Raw genomic sequence first — 17175 nt, forward strand, 5'->3', positions numbered from 1 at the left:
CTGCTGGTGGAGCTCACTCTCTTAGAGCAAATGGATCTTGGGACAAAATGCAGATGGGAAGCAGCTCTGCAATGACAGGCATCATCTGGGAACCCCGAGAGGCCTAGTGGAGAGGACACTCCAAGAGACTGCCACACTCAAGGACCAAGTCTCCATGATGCCATCCTAGCATGTGGACATAAAAGGAGGCTGGGGGGCTGGGTGGTGGTGCACTCGGCTAAGCACACACAGTACTATGTGCATGGACCCAAGTTCGAGCTTACCTGCACTGGGAATGCTTCATGAGTGGTGAAGCAGATCTGCAGGTGTCTCTCTTTCTCTCCCTCCTATCAATATCTCTCTGTCCTATCGAATACAGGAAAAGAAAAAAAAAAAAAGGCCCCTGGGAGAGGTGGACTTGTAGTGTAGTGCTGGCACTGAGCCCCCATGATAACCCTGGAGGCAGAAAAAAAAAATAATTAGGGAGAAGGGAGGCAGTCACTCTTTTTAAAAAACTTTTTTATATATGTATTTTATTTATTAAAGCGCAAGCAATGGGCGCAAGAACCCCGACTCCCAGTTTGAGCCCTCGGCTCCCCACCTGCAGGGGGGTCGCTTCACAAGCGGTGAAGCAGGTTTGCAGATATCTATCTTTCTCTCCCTGTCTTCCCCTCCTCTCTGTTTCTCTCTGTCCACGACAGCAATAACAACAATAATAATAAGAACAACAACAACGATAAACAACAGAGCAACAAAGAAAGGGGAAAAATGGCCTCCAGGAGCAGTAGATTTGTAGTGCAGGCACTGAGCACCAGTGATAACCCTGGAGGCAGGAAAAAAAAAGAATGCCACTGCCCAGCCTCCAAGGACAACCCAACCAGCACTCATCCATCTGTCAAGGCCATTACCCGCTCAGCTACAACAACAACAACAACAACAACAAAAACAGATACACACACATAAAACTTCCTTACACTTCCATAAACATTTACTGGGTGAATGAGTAATCAATTTCTTACCAGAAAACAAAAACAAAACAAAACAAACAAAAATTACACATCTCCTGTGAGGATTGAGTGATTAGCACATATAGAAAGTGCTCTGAGGGGCCGGGTGGTGGCACACGCACCTGGTTGAGCGCACATGTTATAATGCACAAGAACCTGGGTTCAAAACCCCAGTCCTCACCTGCAGGCTGAAAGCTTTGCAAGTGGTGAAGCAGTGCTGCAGGTGTCTCTCTGTCATTTCCCTCACTATTTCCCTCTTCCCTCTCGATTTCTGGCTGTCTCTATCCAATAAAGAAAGATAATTAAAAAAATTAAAAAAGAGCTCTGACAACTTTCCAACTACTCTATTTTTTGTATCTTTTTAAAGACCTATCATGAAATAATTGCCCCCCCCCCCCACCACTTGTGAAGCTTTTCCTCTGCAGGAGCTTGAACCTGGGCCCTTATACACTGTAACATGACTGCTTAACTAGGTGCGTCACTACCTGGCCCCCCAAATAATTACTCTTAACTTACAGAGTAATGGAAGCTCAGAGATCAGGAATACTGCTGAAACAACATGGCTTATGAACAAAATGTGGCATATAAACTCAAACTGTCCGGACTCCAGAACTTGAACCCTTGGTCTCCATGCCCTGCTGCTTATTTTCTAATATGCATTTAATTTGAATAGAGACGGAGAGAAATTGAGAAGCAAAGGGGGAGGTAAAGAGGGGGAAACAGTCACACACCTGTAGCACTTCACTTGTGAAACTTCCCCTTGCATGTGGGGACTGGGTGCTTGAACCCGGGGGGGGGGGGGTGGATGTCCTTGCACACTATAATGTGTGCACTCAACCAGGTGTGCCACCAACCACCCCACCCTGCTGCTTTATGACACCACATGCAACATTATGAAAGATTTAAAATTCTTAATTTCTATTTCTTACTATGTGCACTTAACCTGGTGTGCTACCACCCGGCCCCCAATTTCTATTTCTGAACCAACCCATTCACCTTGTTCCTCCCTCCCCTAGAAGACAATACAGAAAATGGACTATGGTCACTGCTTTTAAATGTACCCCATGCCCTCTGTTACCTGCTCTTGGCACCACCCTTCAGGCTAGACTACCATCCCTCTGCATCTACCTCCAACTCTCCTAATACAATGCCTGTCTCCTCGGTGAAACACCTGCTGATGCCCAGGAATTCCTTCTTTCTCTGAACTCCTTTGGTACCTTGTCTGTCCCATCCCGCTTCATATTTCATCATAAAGACTGAAGCTTTTGCCCCTCCCTCCTCAGTGTCTCACAAAGAGTAGGTAAGGGCTCAATGGATGACCTCACTGAATCAGAGAAGACAGCACTGTTTTAGAAAGTGGAAATTCAAAAGTTCCCATCTGGGAGCAGCGAAGGGGTGGGGAAGGGTCCATTTCTCATCCACTACAGCAAATCAAGTTGTTCACTGTGCCAGCAGATCAGGGTACCCTTGCTGGGCAAGCTTTGTGACTGACTGGTAGCAAGTGCTAGCAAAGACAAGGGTGCATGTGTGCATGAGGAGTTGAGAGCAGTCTTCCTGACAATAAGCTCTACCTGGAGAGGAATTTTGAATATGGCAAAAAAAAAAGGGCGGGGAGGCTGGGCAGTAGCGGCAGCGGGTTAAGTGCACATGGAGCAAAGCACCAAGGACCAGCATGAGGATTCTGGTTCAAGCCCTCGGCTCCCCACCTGCAGAGGAGTCCCTTCACAGACAGTGAAGCAGGTCTGCAGGTGTCTATCTTTCTCTCCCCTTCTCTGTCTTCCCCGCCTCTCTCCATTTCTCTCTGTCCTATCTAACAATGACAACAAACATCAATAAGAACAACAACTACAACAATAAAAACAAGGGCAACACAAGGGAAATAAATAATTAAAAAAAAAAAGATGAACAGAGGGTCAGGGACTAAAGCACAGGACTTGCATGCAAAGAGGTTTCAAGTTTGATTCCTGATATCACCAAATCAGAGCTAAGCAGCACTCTGATTTAGAAAGAGAAAAAAAGGAAGGAAGGAAGGAAGGAAGGAAGGAAGGAAGGAAGGAAGGAAGGAAGGGAAGGAAAAGAAAAGAAGGTAACACTGGAGCCAGGGAAATAGCACAGCAGTCCTGCAGAAGACTTTTATGCCTTTGGCTCCAAGTCCTGGGTTTAGTTGCCAGCAACATCACATCCAGAGTTGAACAAACAAATACCAAAGAACAAATAAACAGAAAGCTAGAACTATTACTGTCCTTTTTAATTCAAGGAGTTAGAGAAGTTCCCCTTTGATGCAAAGTCAGAGTCTCCAGCTTAAAATCTATTAGAGAGATAAGAAACTAAAGCTCTATTACATAAGCTAGGTCATAGCAAGTTCACTAATATTCACTTTCATTTTTTCTTTAAAATGTACATGTATGGGGCTGGGGAGATCAGCATAGTGGTTATGTAAAAGGACTTTCATGCCTAAACTTCCAGTTTCAATCCCCAGCAGCATCATAAACCAGAGCTGAGCAGTGCTCTAGTAAAAACAAAACAAAATGCATGTGTATGCTTTGTTTATTTCATAAAAAAAATTAAGGTTTAGGGAGCTAAATGAAAGGTCACTCAGGGAGAGTGACACCAATCAATGTCATAGGGATTCCCAATCCAAGATAAAACTGAGTTGTGGCCCAGGAGGTGGTGCAGTGGATAAAGCATTGGATTCTCAAGCATGAGGTTTTGAGTTTGATCCCTGGCAGCACATGTACCAGAGTGATGTCTGGTACTTCCTCTCTCCTATCTTTCTCATCAATAATAAAAATAATAATAAATAAGGGCTGGGTGTTGGTACACCTGGTTAAGCACACATGTTACAGTGCACAAGGGCCCGGGTTCAAGACCCCAGTCCCCAACTGCAGGGGAAAGCTTTGCAGGTGGTGAAACAGGGCTGCAGGTGTCTGTCTCTCTTCCTCTCTATCACCCCCTTTTTCTAGATTTCTGGCAATCTCTATCCAATAAATAAAGATAACAAATTTTTTCTTAAAAAAAAAAAGCTGAAACAGATTAGGGGTGTGAGTGTGTGTGGGGGGATTTAAGGCCCTGGCATGATGGTAGAGGAGGACCTAAGTTGGGGGTTAGAATGTTTTGCAAAAAACCAAGTTTTACACATGGACCAACACCTGTATTTACTGTTGACTGTAAACCATTAATCCTAATTAAAAAAAAAAAAGACAGTAAAAGAAATTGACATGGTGTTAGTTAAGGCATGGGCTTAATCAACCACACCTGGGTCTGAAAATGGCCTTGGTGCCTCCTGTTCATATGAGTCTGAGTAAATCATTTAACATTTCCATACTGCATAGTCTTCATGTATAGAATAGTGGCAGCATCCTGACCTCACTGGGTTGTGAGATGTGAGGAATTAAATACATTACAGTACGAGTAGCATACGACCTGACATTTGACCTTACTTCGTTGAATCTAAGATATCAGTGATTGTAAGACAAATCCATATTTTAGGTAATGTTTACACCTTAAAATTGATGAAAGGGTGGTCTGGGAGGTGGCACAGTGGTAAAACATTGGACTCTCAAGCATGAGGCCCTGAGTTCAATCCCTGGCAGCACATGTACCAGAGTGATGTCTGGTTCTTTCTCTCTCTCCTCCTTTCTCATTAATAAATAAAAAAATATATATTTAAAAAAATAGATGAAAGGCCCCACACCTATGGACATCTAATCTTTGACAAAGGTGCCCAGACTATTCAATGGGGAAAGCAGAGTCTCTTCAACAAATGGTGTTGGAAACAATGGGTTGAAACATGCAGAAGAATGAAACTGAACCACTATATTTCACCAAATACGAAAGTAAATTCCAAGTGGATCAAGGACTTGGATGTTAGACCACAAACTATCAGATACTTAGAGGAAAATATTAGCGGAACTCTTTTCCGCATAAATTTTAAAGACATCTTCAATGAAAGGAGACCAATTACAAAGAAGACTGAGACAAGCATAAACCTATGGGACTAAATCAAATTAAAAAGCTTTTGCACAGCTAAAGAAACTACTACCCGGGAGTTAGATGGTAGCACAGCGGGTTAAGCACATGTGGCTCAAAGCGCAAGAACTGGCTGGAGAAACTACTACCCAAACCAAGAGACCCCTCACAGAATGGGAGAAGACCTTTACATGCCATACATCAGACAAGAGGCTAATAACCAGAATATATAAAGAACTTGCAAATCTCAACAACAAGACAACAAATAACCCCATCCAAAAATGGGGGGAGGACATGGACAGAATATCCACCACAGAAGAGATCCAAAAGTCCGAGAAACATATGAAAAAATGTTCCAAGTCCCTGAGAAATGCAAATAAAGACAACAATAAGATACCACTTCACTCCTGTGAGAATGTCATACACCAGAAAAGGTAACAGCAGCAAATGCTGGAGAGGGTGTGGGGTCAAAGGAACCCTCCTACACTGCTGGTGGGAATGTCAATTGGTCAAACCTCTGTGGAGAACAGTCTGGAGAACTCTCAGAAGGCTAGAAATGGACCTACCCTATGATCCTGCAATTCCTCTCCTGGGGATATATCCTAAGGAGCCCAAAACACCCATCCAAAAAGATCTGTGTACACATATGTTCTTGGCAGCACAATTTGTAATAGCCAAAACCTACAGCCAACATCATACTCAATGGTGAAAAACTGGAAGCATTTCCACTCAGGTACTAGACAGGGATGCCCACTATCACCATTACTATTCAACATAGTGTTGGAAGTTCTTGCCATAGCAATCAGGCAGGACCAAGGAATTAAAGGGATACAGATTGGAAGAGAAGAAGTCAAACTCTCCCTATTTGCAGATGACATGATAGTATACATGGAAAAACCTAAGGAATCCAGCAAGAAGCTTTTGGAAATCATCAGGCAATACAGTAAGGTATCAGGCTATAAAATTAACATTCAAAAGTCAGTGGCATTCCTCTATGCAAACACTAAGTCAGAAGAAGTTGAAATCCAGAAATCAATTCCTTTTACTATAGCAACAAAAACAATAAAATATCTAGGAGTAAACCTAACCAAAGAAGTGAAAGACTTGTATACTGAAAATTATGAGTCACTACTCAAAGAAACTGAAAAAGACACAAAGAAGTGGAAAGATATTCCATGTTCATGGGTTGGAAGAATTAACATCATCAAAATGAATAAACTACCCAGAGCCATCTACAAATTTAATGCTATCCCCATCAAGATCCCAAGCACATTTTTTAGGATAATAGAAAAAATGCTACAAATGTTTATCTGGAACCAGAAAAGACCTAGAATTGCAAAAACAATCTTGAGAAAAAAGAACAGAACTGGAGGCATCACACTCCCAGATTTCAAACTGTATTATAGGGCCATTGTCATCAAAACTGCTTGGTACTGGAACATGAATAGACACACTGACCAGTAGAATAGAATTGAGAGCCCAGAAATGAGGCCCCACACCTATGGACATCTAATCTTTGACAAAGGTGCCCAGACTATTCAATGGGGAAAGCAGAGTCTCTTCAACAAATGGTGTTGGAAACAATGGGTTGAAACATGCAGAAGAATGAAACTGAATCACTGTATTTCACCAAATACAAAAGTAAATTCCAACTGGATCAAGGACTTGGATGTTAGACCACAAACTATCAGATACTTAGAGGAAAATATTGGCAGAACTCTTTTCCACATAAATTTTAAAGACATTTTCAATGAAACTAATCCAATTACAAAGAAGGCTAAGGCAAGTATAAACCTATGGGACTACATCAAATTAAAAAGCTTCTTCACAGTAAAAGAAACCACTACCCAAACCAAGAGACCCCTCACAGAATGGGAGAAGATCTTTACATGCCATACATCAGATAAAAGTTTAATAACTGACATATATAAAGAGCTTGCCAGACTCAACAACAAGACAACAAATAACCCCATCCAAAAATGGGGGGAGGACTTGGACAGAATATTCACCACAGAAGAGATCCAAAAGGCTGAGAAACACATGAAAAAATGCTCCAAGTCTCTGACTGTCAGAGAAATGCAAATAAAGACAACAACGAGATACCACTTCACTCCTGTGAGAATGTCATACACCAGAAAAGGTAACAGCAGCAAATACTGGAGAGGGTGTGGGGTCAAAGGAACCCTCCTACACTGCTGGTGGGAATGCAAATTGGTCCAACCTCTGTGGAGAACAGTCTGGAGAACTGTCAGAAGGCTAGAAAAGGACCTACCCTATGACCTTGCAATTCCTCTCCTGGGCATATATCCTAAGGAACCCAACACATCCATCCAAAAAGACCTGTGTACGCATATGTTCTTGGCAGCACAATTTGTAATAGCCAAAACCTGGAAGCAACCCAGGTGTCCAACAACAGATGAGTGGCTGAGCAAGTTGTGGTATATATACACAATGGAATACTATTCAGCTGTAAAAAAATGGTGACTTCACCGTTTTCAGCCGATCTTGGATGGACCTTGAAAAAATCATGTTGAGTGAAATAAGTCAGAAATAGAATGATGAATATGCGATGATCTCACTCTCAGGCAGAAGTTGAAAAACAAGATCAGAAAAGAAAACACAAGTAGAAACTGAAATGGAATTGGCATATTGCACCAAAGTAAAAGACTCTGGGGTGGATGGGTGGGGAGAATACAGGTCCATGAAGGATGATAAATGACATAGTGGGTGTTGTATTGTTAAATGGGAAACTGGGGAATGTTATGCATGTACAAACTATTGTATTTACTGTTGAATGTAAAACATTAATTCCCCAATAAAGAAATAAATTAAAATTAAAAAAAAACAAACAACTACAACAACAATAAAAAGCAAGGGCAACAGAAAGGGAAAAATAAATATATATAAAATTTTTAAAAAAAGAAAAGAAAAAATGCTAATAATATAAATAATATATAGCATCTGCTGTCATTATTGTCAGTATTACAAATGAAGGACATCAGCTTCAAGGATATTTACGCAGGAGACAATTGTGCCTGGTGGGGTGGCAACTCTATCTGCTTCCCAGGCTTGCTCAGGCCTTCAGACTTACCTTTCTTTCCATTGTTGGAAGGTGTAGATTTCCCACTGTCTGAGTTCAGCTCAAACACCCGTAAGTCTGTGAGCACCTCTTCCCTCAGAGTCTCTACTCTTGCTGCAGGCCTGGGTTCTGGACCACTGGAGCGGCTGGTTGGGATGTGAGGCTTGGACTGAGTTAAGGGTGTGGGTCCAGTCTCGCCCACATCTAGGGTCTGGCCTTGCTCCTCTAATGATGCCTCAAGAAGCTTCTGGGGCAGGTCCTTAGGCAGCGGCGATGCCTCGAGTGCAGTGGCAGGCTTGGCAATCTGTGTCACAAGGGAGATGCTCTCGCTGCTCTCTGAGGGAGTCACTTCTGTTGGAAGTTCAGCTGGAGTCACTAGATTCTCTTCTGAGAGGCTCTGCTGGGGATCAGGTCCTTTTTCAAGGGATGTGGATGTTTTGGTGATAGGAAATTTTGCCTCTTTTGGAGATGTGGGTGAAATGCCCACAAACTCTTCTGTAGAGAGAAAGAGGCAGGGAAAGTGGGAAACAAACAAACAAACAAAAACCCTTGGCCAGCCAACTCTGAGCCCTCTGGAGAAAGATGTCAGGTTCCTGCCAAATTTACTCTGATGAAGAGGAGTGGCTGCTGACTTCCTCACCCTTTCCCTATTGTGGCTCTCCTGCAGAGATTCCCTCTTAATCTAAGTTTCTCCTTTCTGTGGGGTCTAGCATGCCTGTTGACCACTCAGCTTCTAGCACTGTAGCCCAACGTAATACTGTAGGTTAGAAAGCTAAGACTTGAAAAAAAAAAAAGAAAAAAAAAAAAGAAAGCTTAGACTTGAAAGTCAGTTAGTTAATAAGGTTAGGCTTGGCTCTACTACATATTACGTGTATGATCGTAGATAAGACATGTTTCTTTAACTTACCTGCCTCACGTGTAAACAGAAGTTAATAGAGTTGGGGTAAGAACTGTATGTGGCACATGGAATGGGACTTGTAAAGCTCTCAGTATATAAGCACACAGTAAAAAGTCAAGATTGTCTCATGCAGGTGGCTCCAACACACTGTTTTAAAGCTGAGCTAAAACAGTGAAAAGTCCAGACAGCGGACATTCTCCTGAAGGCAGCCATTTCCAAACCAGGCTGGGTGTTTTTAAAAAATGTTTTATTTTTAGGATTTGACTAAATTTGGAGTAGGGCACCAAAGTAAAAACCCTGGGTTGAGGGTGAGGATGGATGTTCAGCTTCATGGGTTGAGGGTGAGGAGAGAGGCAGAGGGATGGGACACAGTCTTTTGGTGGTGGGAATGGTGTTTACATACACTATTAATTTGTAGTCATAAAAAATTAAAAATATATTTTATTTATTTTTAATGACAGAGACACAGAGAAGCTACCAGACCATTGCTCAGCTCTAGTTTATGGTGGTGTGGGGTACTGAACCTGGGACTTGAGCCTCAGGCAGGAAAGTCTTTTTGCATAACCATTATGCTATCTCATTATGTTACTGGTATCTTAACATTACCAAGAAAGCCTGTTAAGCATACACATCTGGCCACATCCTCAGAGTCTCATTTACAAGATAGGCAAGAGAATCCAGAATTTCAATAAGCATCCTAATTTAGGTAAAGTAGCTGGTCCCTCAGCTAGCAAGGGAATCCTACTGTATTTTTAAAATATTATTATTTTATTTTATTTATTATTGGATAGAGACATAAGAGAAATTGAGAGGGGAGGAGCAGATAGAGAGGGAGAGAGACAGAAAGACACCTGTAGCCCTGCTTCACCACTTGGGAAGCTTTCTCCCTGCAGGTGGGGAACCAGAGGCTTGAACCTGGGTCCTTGTGCAGGGAATCCTGTAAATGACACATGTGATTTTGTACCTAAGCCTCTGATTCCACCAGCTTAGAAAACATCTGTTAGCCCAGCTTGTCTTCAGCATATACAATGATACACTGTACTCATTTCTTACTCTTACCTCGAGCACCAAGTCTCTAGATTCAGGGAGAATGACCCTAACAGCTCCCCACAAGTAGGAACTATTACTTGGCTTTCACCTCTCAATTCCTCTTACCTTCTTCCTCCTCCCAGCCAGGTTCTTCAGAGATGCTCTGTTCTGCCCGCTGTTTCAATGCATCCCTCCGGGCCTGCTCCTATGTTGGGGAGCAGATGACCAGAACAGTCAGATAACACTCTTCCCAAATCCTGGTCCTGACCCCCAGAACTCCTGGTACCCGCACCTATTTTACTTCACTAAAACACAACCCAATTCCCTTTGGCTGAATGCAGTACTGTCCCAGGACAAATTAGCATACCTGTTCTAGTTGATGGACCTTATAGAAATATCGCTGCCAGAATTCTGAGTGGGAAACAGCTGCTGGGACCTAGAGGAAGGAGACGGCAGAGGTGAGACTCTGGGAGTGGCTGTGTGGGGTTTGCATCCCCAGTCTTATCAGCCTGTTCCTAGCAGCTCCAGATTCCAGACAAATGGCTGAGCAGTGATTCAAAGCATTTCTACCACCCTTGGACCACTCTTCTGGCCCCACTTGGTCAAGGAAGGAGAAAAAAAAAATTCCCATCAGGTTTTGTTGGCCTATTCATATCTCACCCTGACTGGCAGAAGCCTGGTCAATCAGTCTCCCTCATGTAGACTCTTGACCCAGGACACAGCTGGTCTGGGTCTGGGTCTATAGGATCACTGCTCTCTGGGTCAGATAACTCCATGGCTCTGAACATGTCCTTCCCACTTCCCTGCACCTTGAGTCTGGAGCTGGCTGAAGTGCTGCCAGCTGGGCCCTTACCATCTTTGTGTAGAGTGCCCGGATAGAGGGGCTGCCTACAAGGAGCTCAGAGATTTCCCCTTTCTTCTCCTCCAAGCAGAACTGGGAAAGCCATGTGTCAAACACTTCTGGGGGTCCTGCAGAGGACAGACACTGATGGTCATTTTCCTGAGCTCGGGGAAAGAACACTGGACCCATAGATAACATACATCAAGTCCCAGCATGGACATTAAGGAAAGCTTACATATTTGTTTCAAAGCCATTTGAACCAATGAGAGTTAAGCAAGGTAAAGGGTTATGTGCCATTAGTAGCAAGATGCTGGTTATCTCCAGGTTCTCAAGTGTCTACTTACTTTACAATCCACACATCTGGCTACTGAATCCCTTCCTCTCTGCACCAGCGATTCCACATTGCCAGATCCAATGGCTACTTCTCTGTTCTTTTTTTTTTTTTTATATTTATTTATTCATTTATTCCCTTTTGTTGCCCTTGTTATTTTATTATTGTAGTCATTATTGATGTTGTTGTTGTTGGATAGGACAGAAAGAAATTGAGACAGAAGAGGAAGACAGAGGGGGAGAGAAAGATAGACACCTGCAGACCTGCTTCACCAATTGTGAAGCAACTCCCCTGCAGGTGGAGAGCTAGGGGCTTGAATGAGGATCGTTACGCCGGTCCTTGCGCTTTGCACCACGTGCGCTTAACCCGCTGCGCTAATGTCCGACTCCCTAATATCTTTTTTCAAATGACTAAGTACTCGCTGGTTTTTACCTGTTTTTTGTTTTCTTTTGTTTTGTTATTGCCAGGGCCTCACCATTCCAAAATGACTTTTCAGATAGCAAGAGGGGAAAGCCCTATAACACTGAAGGTTTCCTCAGTGCGGTGAGAGCTGGGCTCAGACCTGGACAGTGTGCACAGCAAAGCAAGTGCTCCATCTAGGTGAGCTGGTTTACTGGCCCTAGTACTCCCTGTTCTTTCTTGCCCCCCAAATGGCCTTTGCCCGAACAAAATTCCCCTGCTTCCAAATTAAGTGAAATTAGCTTGCTTCTAACTCAACCTTAAAAATTCCATTCAAGGGGTCAGGTGGTGGCACACCTGGCTAAGCACTCACATTACTGTGGTCAAGGACTCAGGTTCAAGCCCCTGGTTCTTACCTGCAGGTGTAAGGGAAGCTGGGATGCAGGTGTCTCCCTTACTCTCTACCTCCTCCCCCCTCTCAATTTCTCTGTCTCCATCCATTAAATAAATAAATACTAACAAACAAATAAACCTCCATTCAAGGCCAGGTTATATGAAAGACGTTCATGCCCGAGGCTCCAAGGTCTCAGGTTCAATCCCTGTCAAGTAATGCTTGGGGTGGGAGAAGTGGAGAGGAAGAAAAGAAAAAAGAAAAACTCCAAAGTGTCACATCCTTGGTTTCCCACCCAAGCTAGGCTGAGAGCCATCCCTCTGGGTTCTTACTGACCTGTCTTTTTTTTTTTTTTAAATCAGTCCTCTACTCTCTACTTTGTTCACCATTTCTTATTTTCTTCTTTATTTCCCTTAACAGCAAGTTCCTAGAAGTCTGGTCTGGGTTGGAGGGTTGACTCATTTGCTTCTAGCAGACAGGTGTGGAAGGGAAGGCTAATAGGGCAGCAAGGTTGGGTGACAAAACCTCTGTGGACAGTGGTGAATACCACCTGAGTTCAGGGAGGAAAGGCATCATCAGCCATTTCACCAGGTGTACACACCATCTCCACTCTGGTCCTATACATAGACTCTACCTGGTCACTGTTAATCAAAGACAAACAAGGAATACAGCCTAGGTATCCTGATTTATCTACCCTGAAAACCCACCCCTCACCACTACCCTCTCACCATCTGGTTCATTGCAGTAGGTTGCTGGGTCTGACTGCAGGCTATAGAGGCGAGCCTATAAAAGAGAAAAAGGAACAGAAATTCTGGAGTGCTAGACACAGAAAGCACTACCTATCTGTTATAGCACTCAACCATAACCCAGCTTTGTCTCTATTATGCCCATGGGGCACTTGTCAATTGACACTGTGATGAGGGAGTGAAACAGTGGGTTAGGAGTCCAAAATGGGGGCTCTTAAAAAAAAAAAATGTTTTACCCAAGATTACATTCCTAAGGACTAAGAAATACACTGTATTTAAACAGGCCACACAATTATACATATAAATACTTTTGAATTATGTGAAATTTCATCAAAAGTTCAAGAATTTCTTGATCCCCTAGTTAGTCTGCTAAGAAAACTTTCAGCTGTGTCCCTCTAGAGTCACAGGGCGGCAATCTTTAGCTAATAAACACAAGATACCATTTTCTTTCTTAGTACTATGTGAAGTATGGACTGGTTGTTCCATCAGAAATTAAGTTAAGTGGTTTTTGGTGATTCCCCACTGCTAAAATTTAAATCCTGTGGCCTGAGAGTTTGTGAAGCAGATAGAGCATCAGACTTGCATGCATGCAGTCCCAACTTCAATCCCCAACATTGAGAATACCGGAGTGGTGCTTTGGTTCTCTCTCTTGTTGATAAATAAATATGAATAAATATTTTTTTTTAATGATGGTAATCAGAGGGGCAGGGCAGGTGGCTCAGTGGCTGAGTGCCTGCCTCACATGTGTGAGGCTCTGGGTTTGAACCTTGGTACCACACGAGGGCAACTGGAGAATTCTATGGATGGTGGAATGGTGCTGTGCTGTTTCTTTCACTCTAAAATTCTTTTTAAAAGGGGAGAGGGGCACCAGGGAGGTATGTCTCAGCAGTAAGGAGTATGCACAACACCCTGGGTTTAATTTCTAGCACATTAAAATAAAGGAGCAGCAAGCGAGGTGGCTCAGCAAGAAAAATAAGTTCCTTGAGTGCTCAAGCTCCTCCCCACCTCCCCAATAGTGGCAATACACATGCCAGAATACTGCTCTGGTGTCTCTCTTTCTCTTAAGTATAATTATTGGGCAGAGGAGATAGTATAAAGGTTATGTAAAAGATTTTCATGCTTGAGACTCCAAAGTCCTAGGTTCAGTCCCCAGCACTATCATAAACCAAAGTTGAGTAGTGTTCTGGTGTGCATGTGTGTATTTGTGTGTAACTGAAATAAAACAGATAAAAATGTATTTTAAAAAAGAATGATTCTTAAAAGAAATTATAGCAATTAGTAAGATGCTAATGGTTTATTGTAAAATTTCTTAGAGCAGGTCATAAAACTGAACGTATAATGTGTCTTTTTTGTTATAAAGAAAAAAAAGTCCAAACTATCTTTACAATGTTTATGAAGAAACAGAAGATTACAGACAGCAAAGGCTGGGCAGTACTCTTGCAGCTGATGGGATTTTGCTCATTTTATTTACTGGTATTCTCTAAGTATATACAGTAGTTTCCCCCTAGCTACGGCTTTGCTTCCTGCAGTTTCAGTTCTCACTATCGGAAAAAAATTATACATGATGACAATTTTGAGAGGCCAAATTCACATAACTTTTATTATAGTATATTGTCATAATTGTTCTATTTAATTATTGTTGGTTTTATTTATCTTTTACTGCACTCAATTTGTAAGTCAAACTTTAGTATGTATAGGAGAAAACATAGTGTATATAGGTTTCAGTACTACTTGTAGCCTCATATACCCACCAGGGACCCTGGAACATATACCCCACAGATAAATATGATAGTTGAGCCTGCAGACACACTGCGCTGTGAATATAAACTGGAAGCCAAAGCCAGTGCGGCTAGGTATTTGCAAGGGAGGATGCTAGTGAGTACCTTGGTGCCATCATAGGGCTCAGCTGTGCCAGAGGGTGTGCCCATCAAGGTGATGACATCGCAGTCAATGGTTTTGTCTGGCGAGGGAGCAAAGGTGTCAGAGATCACCCCTAGGAAGTCAGACAACCCCTTCTTCATTTTCTCCGTTGCTCCCGAGGAGCCTTCAGTCTGCAGAAAGAAGCCAGCAGAGGAAGCAAGTGGCCCAGAAAAGGGCTGTAATCTGAGGAGTGGGGTACTGAAGGGTAAAACATTGGGGCAGTAAGGCATGTGAGGGTCAGGAAAATATTCATGAACATCTCTGGGGCTGAAGGAGAGAGGCATAATCAGGTGTACCATCTCCAAGGTGGGCGTGTAGAGCAGGGTGCCATCGGTTGGGGCAAAACTCTTTAACTGGCTGTTTGATCCAAATTTTACTGCTAGGGTGGCTTGGCTTAGGAAGTGGTGCAGTGGGTAAAACCTTGGACTTGGAAGCATGAGGTCCTGAGTTTGATCTTGGAATCCCATATACCAGAGTGAGGCTCTGGTTCTTTCTCTTATTCATGTTAAGTAATAAATAAATGTTTAAAAAATGACAAGGAGGATCTATTGTTGGGAACCTCTGGATAGAATGCTACTGACTAGGGAGCTGGGCAGTAGTGCAGTGGGTTAAGCGCAGGTGGCACAAAGAGCAAGTACCGGCGTGAGGATCCTGGTTCAAGCCCCTGGCTCCCTACCTGCAGAGGAATCGCTTCGCAAGCAGTGAAGCAGGTCTGCAGGTGTCTATCTTTCTCTCCCCCTCTCTGTCTTCCCTTCCTCTTTCCATTTCTCTCTGTCCTATCCAACAACAGATGACAACAATAATAACTACAACAATAAAACAACAAGGGCAACAAAAGAGAATAAATAAATATTTTTTAAAAAAAGAATGCTACTGACTGTGAAGTCAGACATGGATGTGAATGTTTCTCTCCCCCTCCTCTCTACATTTCTCTCTGTCCTGTCCCAACAACAACGACACCAATAACAACAACAATAACTACAATGGCAATAAAAGGGAATAAATAAATAAATAAATAATAACTTTAAATTAAATTAAATAACTTTAATCTAAGGGGGCCAGGTGGTGGTGCACCTGGTTGAGCACACATTACAGTGTGCAAAGACCCAGGTTCGAGTCCCTGGTCTCCACCCACAGGGGGAAAGTTTCACAAGTGGTGAAGCAGTGCTACAGGTATCTCTCTGTCTCTCTCCCTCTCTATCACCCCCTTCCCTCTCAATTTCTGACTGTCTCTATCCAACAAATATTTAAAAAAATAATAAAACAAACAAAAAAACCCCTTTAATCTAAAAACAACAACAACAAAAAAGAACCAGGGTCAGTGGGAACATAAGTTGCTAGGCTGACAGAATAGTTTGACTTGTATAATGTGCTGCTTAGCCATGTGCACAAGCCAGGCTCCAGCTGCGTCCCCACCACAGTGAAGGAAGCTTTCATGCTGTGGTTTCTTTCACTCTCTCCCTCTGCCTCTCTCTCAAAAAAAATTACACACGTAGGGATAGGGATAAATAGCTTAATGGCTATGCAAACACTCTCGGGGCCAGGTGGTAATGCACCTAGTTGAGCGCACATACTACAGTGCACAAGGATCCGGGTTCGAGACCCTGGTCCCCACCTGCAGGGGGAAAGCTTTACGAGTGGTGAAACAGTGCTGCAGTGGTCTCTTTGTCTCTCTCCCTCTCTATCTCCCCTCTTCCTCTCAATTTCTGGCAGTCTCTATCCAATAAATAAATGAAGATAATAATAATAGTGATAAAAAAAAAGACTCTCATGCCTGAGGCTCCAAAATCCCAGATTTAACTCCCCACACCACCATAAACCAAACTGAGCAGTGCTCTGGTTAAAAAACAAAAAACAAACAAAACAAAAAACCTAAACCCTTTCCTTTCACAAATAATCCAATAGTAGAATGTTTGGGAGACCCCACCAAGGTCCTTGGGCAGGTTCAGGCTGTAGGAACAATCACTCAGAGGGTCAGGGTATTACTCACGGCCAGTTTCTCCTTGACCACACTGGCAGTGGCTGCAATGGTGCAGGCTGTGTCATGCTGTACCACTTGGGTAAATTCTGTCAGGTCCCGCTTCATAAACTCCAAGGCTTCAGAGGACTATGGAGAGATAGAGGGATGAAAGTCAGTTCGGTATACCACTACCCCCTGCCCCCAGACCACCCTGGTCCCATTCTTAATCCCCGTCCTTCACAGACAGACACATGGAGAACTTAAGTGACTTGAGGAGTCTGGGCTCAGAAACAATGCTTAATTGTTCATTCCACGACTAGGATTACTTAACAGCAGAGAGCATAGAGGAACGTATGTTCTGAGGAGAAGGCCCAGGGGCTTGAACTAGGATCTATACATTGGTCCTTGTGATTTGCGCCATATGTGCTTAACCCACTGTGCTACCGCCTGGCCCCCGTGCTACTTTTTTTTTTTTTCCCATTGTACCAATCTGTTTCTTACACTTCACTAAGACCCAGATCAAGAGAGCAGACTCTCAACTCCTCCCCACCCCCTCAAATCATTTTATTGGGGAAATACTTGCTTACAGGACAGATGTTGATATTCTTAACTCTCTTTTCCTCCTG

General features: G+C 43.1%; 1 protein-coding gene and 1 long non-coding RNA gene across 4 annotated transcripts in view; one reads left to right on the top strand and one right to left on the bottom strand.

Annotated features, from left to right (window-relative positions):
• The window catches only part of LOC132542810 (uncharacterized), a 383400-nt gene that overhangs the window by 27137 nt on the left and 339088 nt on the right, over positions 1-17175 (top strand). The gene's annotated exons all lie outside the window — the stretch shown is intronic.
• BSDC1 (BSD domain containing 1) overlaps positions 1-17175 on the bottom strand; it is a 34265-nt gene that overhangs the window by 9332 nt on the left and 7758 nt on the right. For 2 of the 3 annotated variants that reach the window (XM_060205789.1, XM_060205788.1), the window contains exons 3-9: positions 16580-16696; positions 14553-14720; positions 12652-12706; positions 10815-10930; positions 10329-10397; positions 10088-10166; positions 8047-8529 (exon numbers count right to left, since the gene is read on the bottom strand). In XM_060205789.1, the coding sequence (XP_060061772.1) occupies positions 8047-8529; positions 10088-10166; positions 10329-10397; positions 10815-10930; positions 12652-12706; positions 14553-14720; positions 16580-16696 (1087 nt within the window). The remainder of the gene's footprint in view (positions 1-8046; positions 8530-10087; positions 10167-10328; positions 10398-10814; positions 10931-12651; positions 12707-14552; positions 14721-16579; positions 16697-17175) is intronic. The other variant, XM_060205790.1, reaches the window with a different exon arrangement.

This window comes from Erinaceus europaeus, chromosome 13 (genome assembly GCF_950295315.1).
Source record: "Erinaceus europaeus chromosome 13, mEriEur2.1, whole genome shotgun sequence".
NCBI classification, from domain to species: domain Eukaryota; kingdom Metazoa; phylum Chordata; class Mammalia; order Eulipotyphla; family Erinaceidae; genus Erinaceus; species Erinaceus europaeus.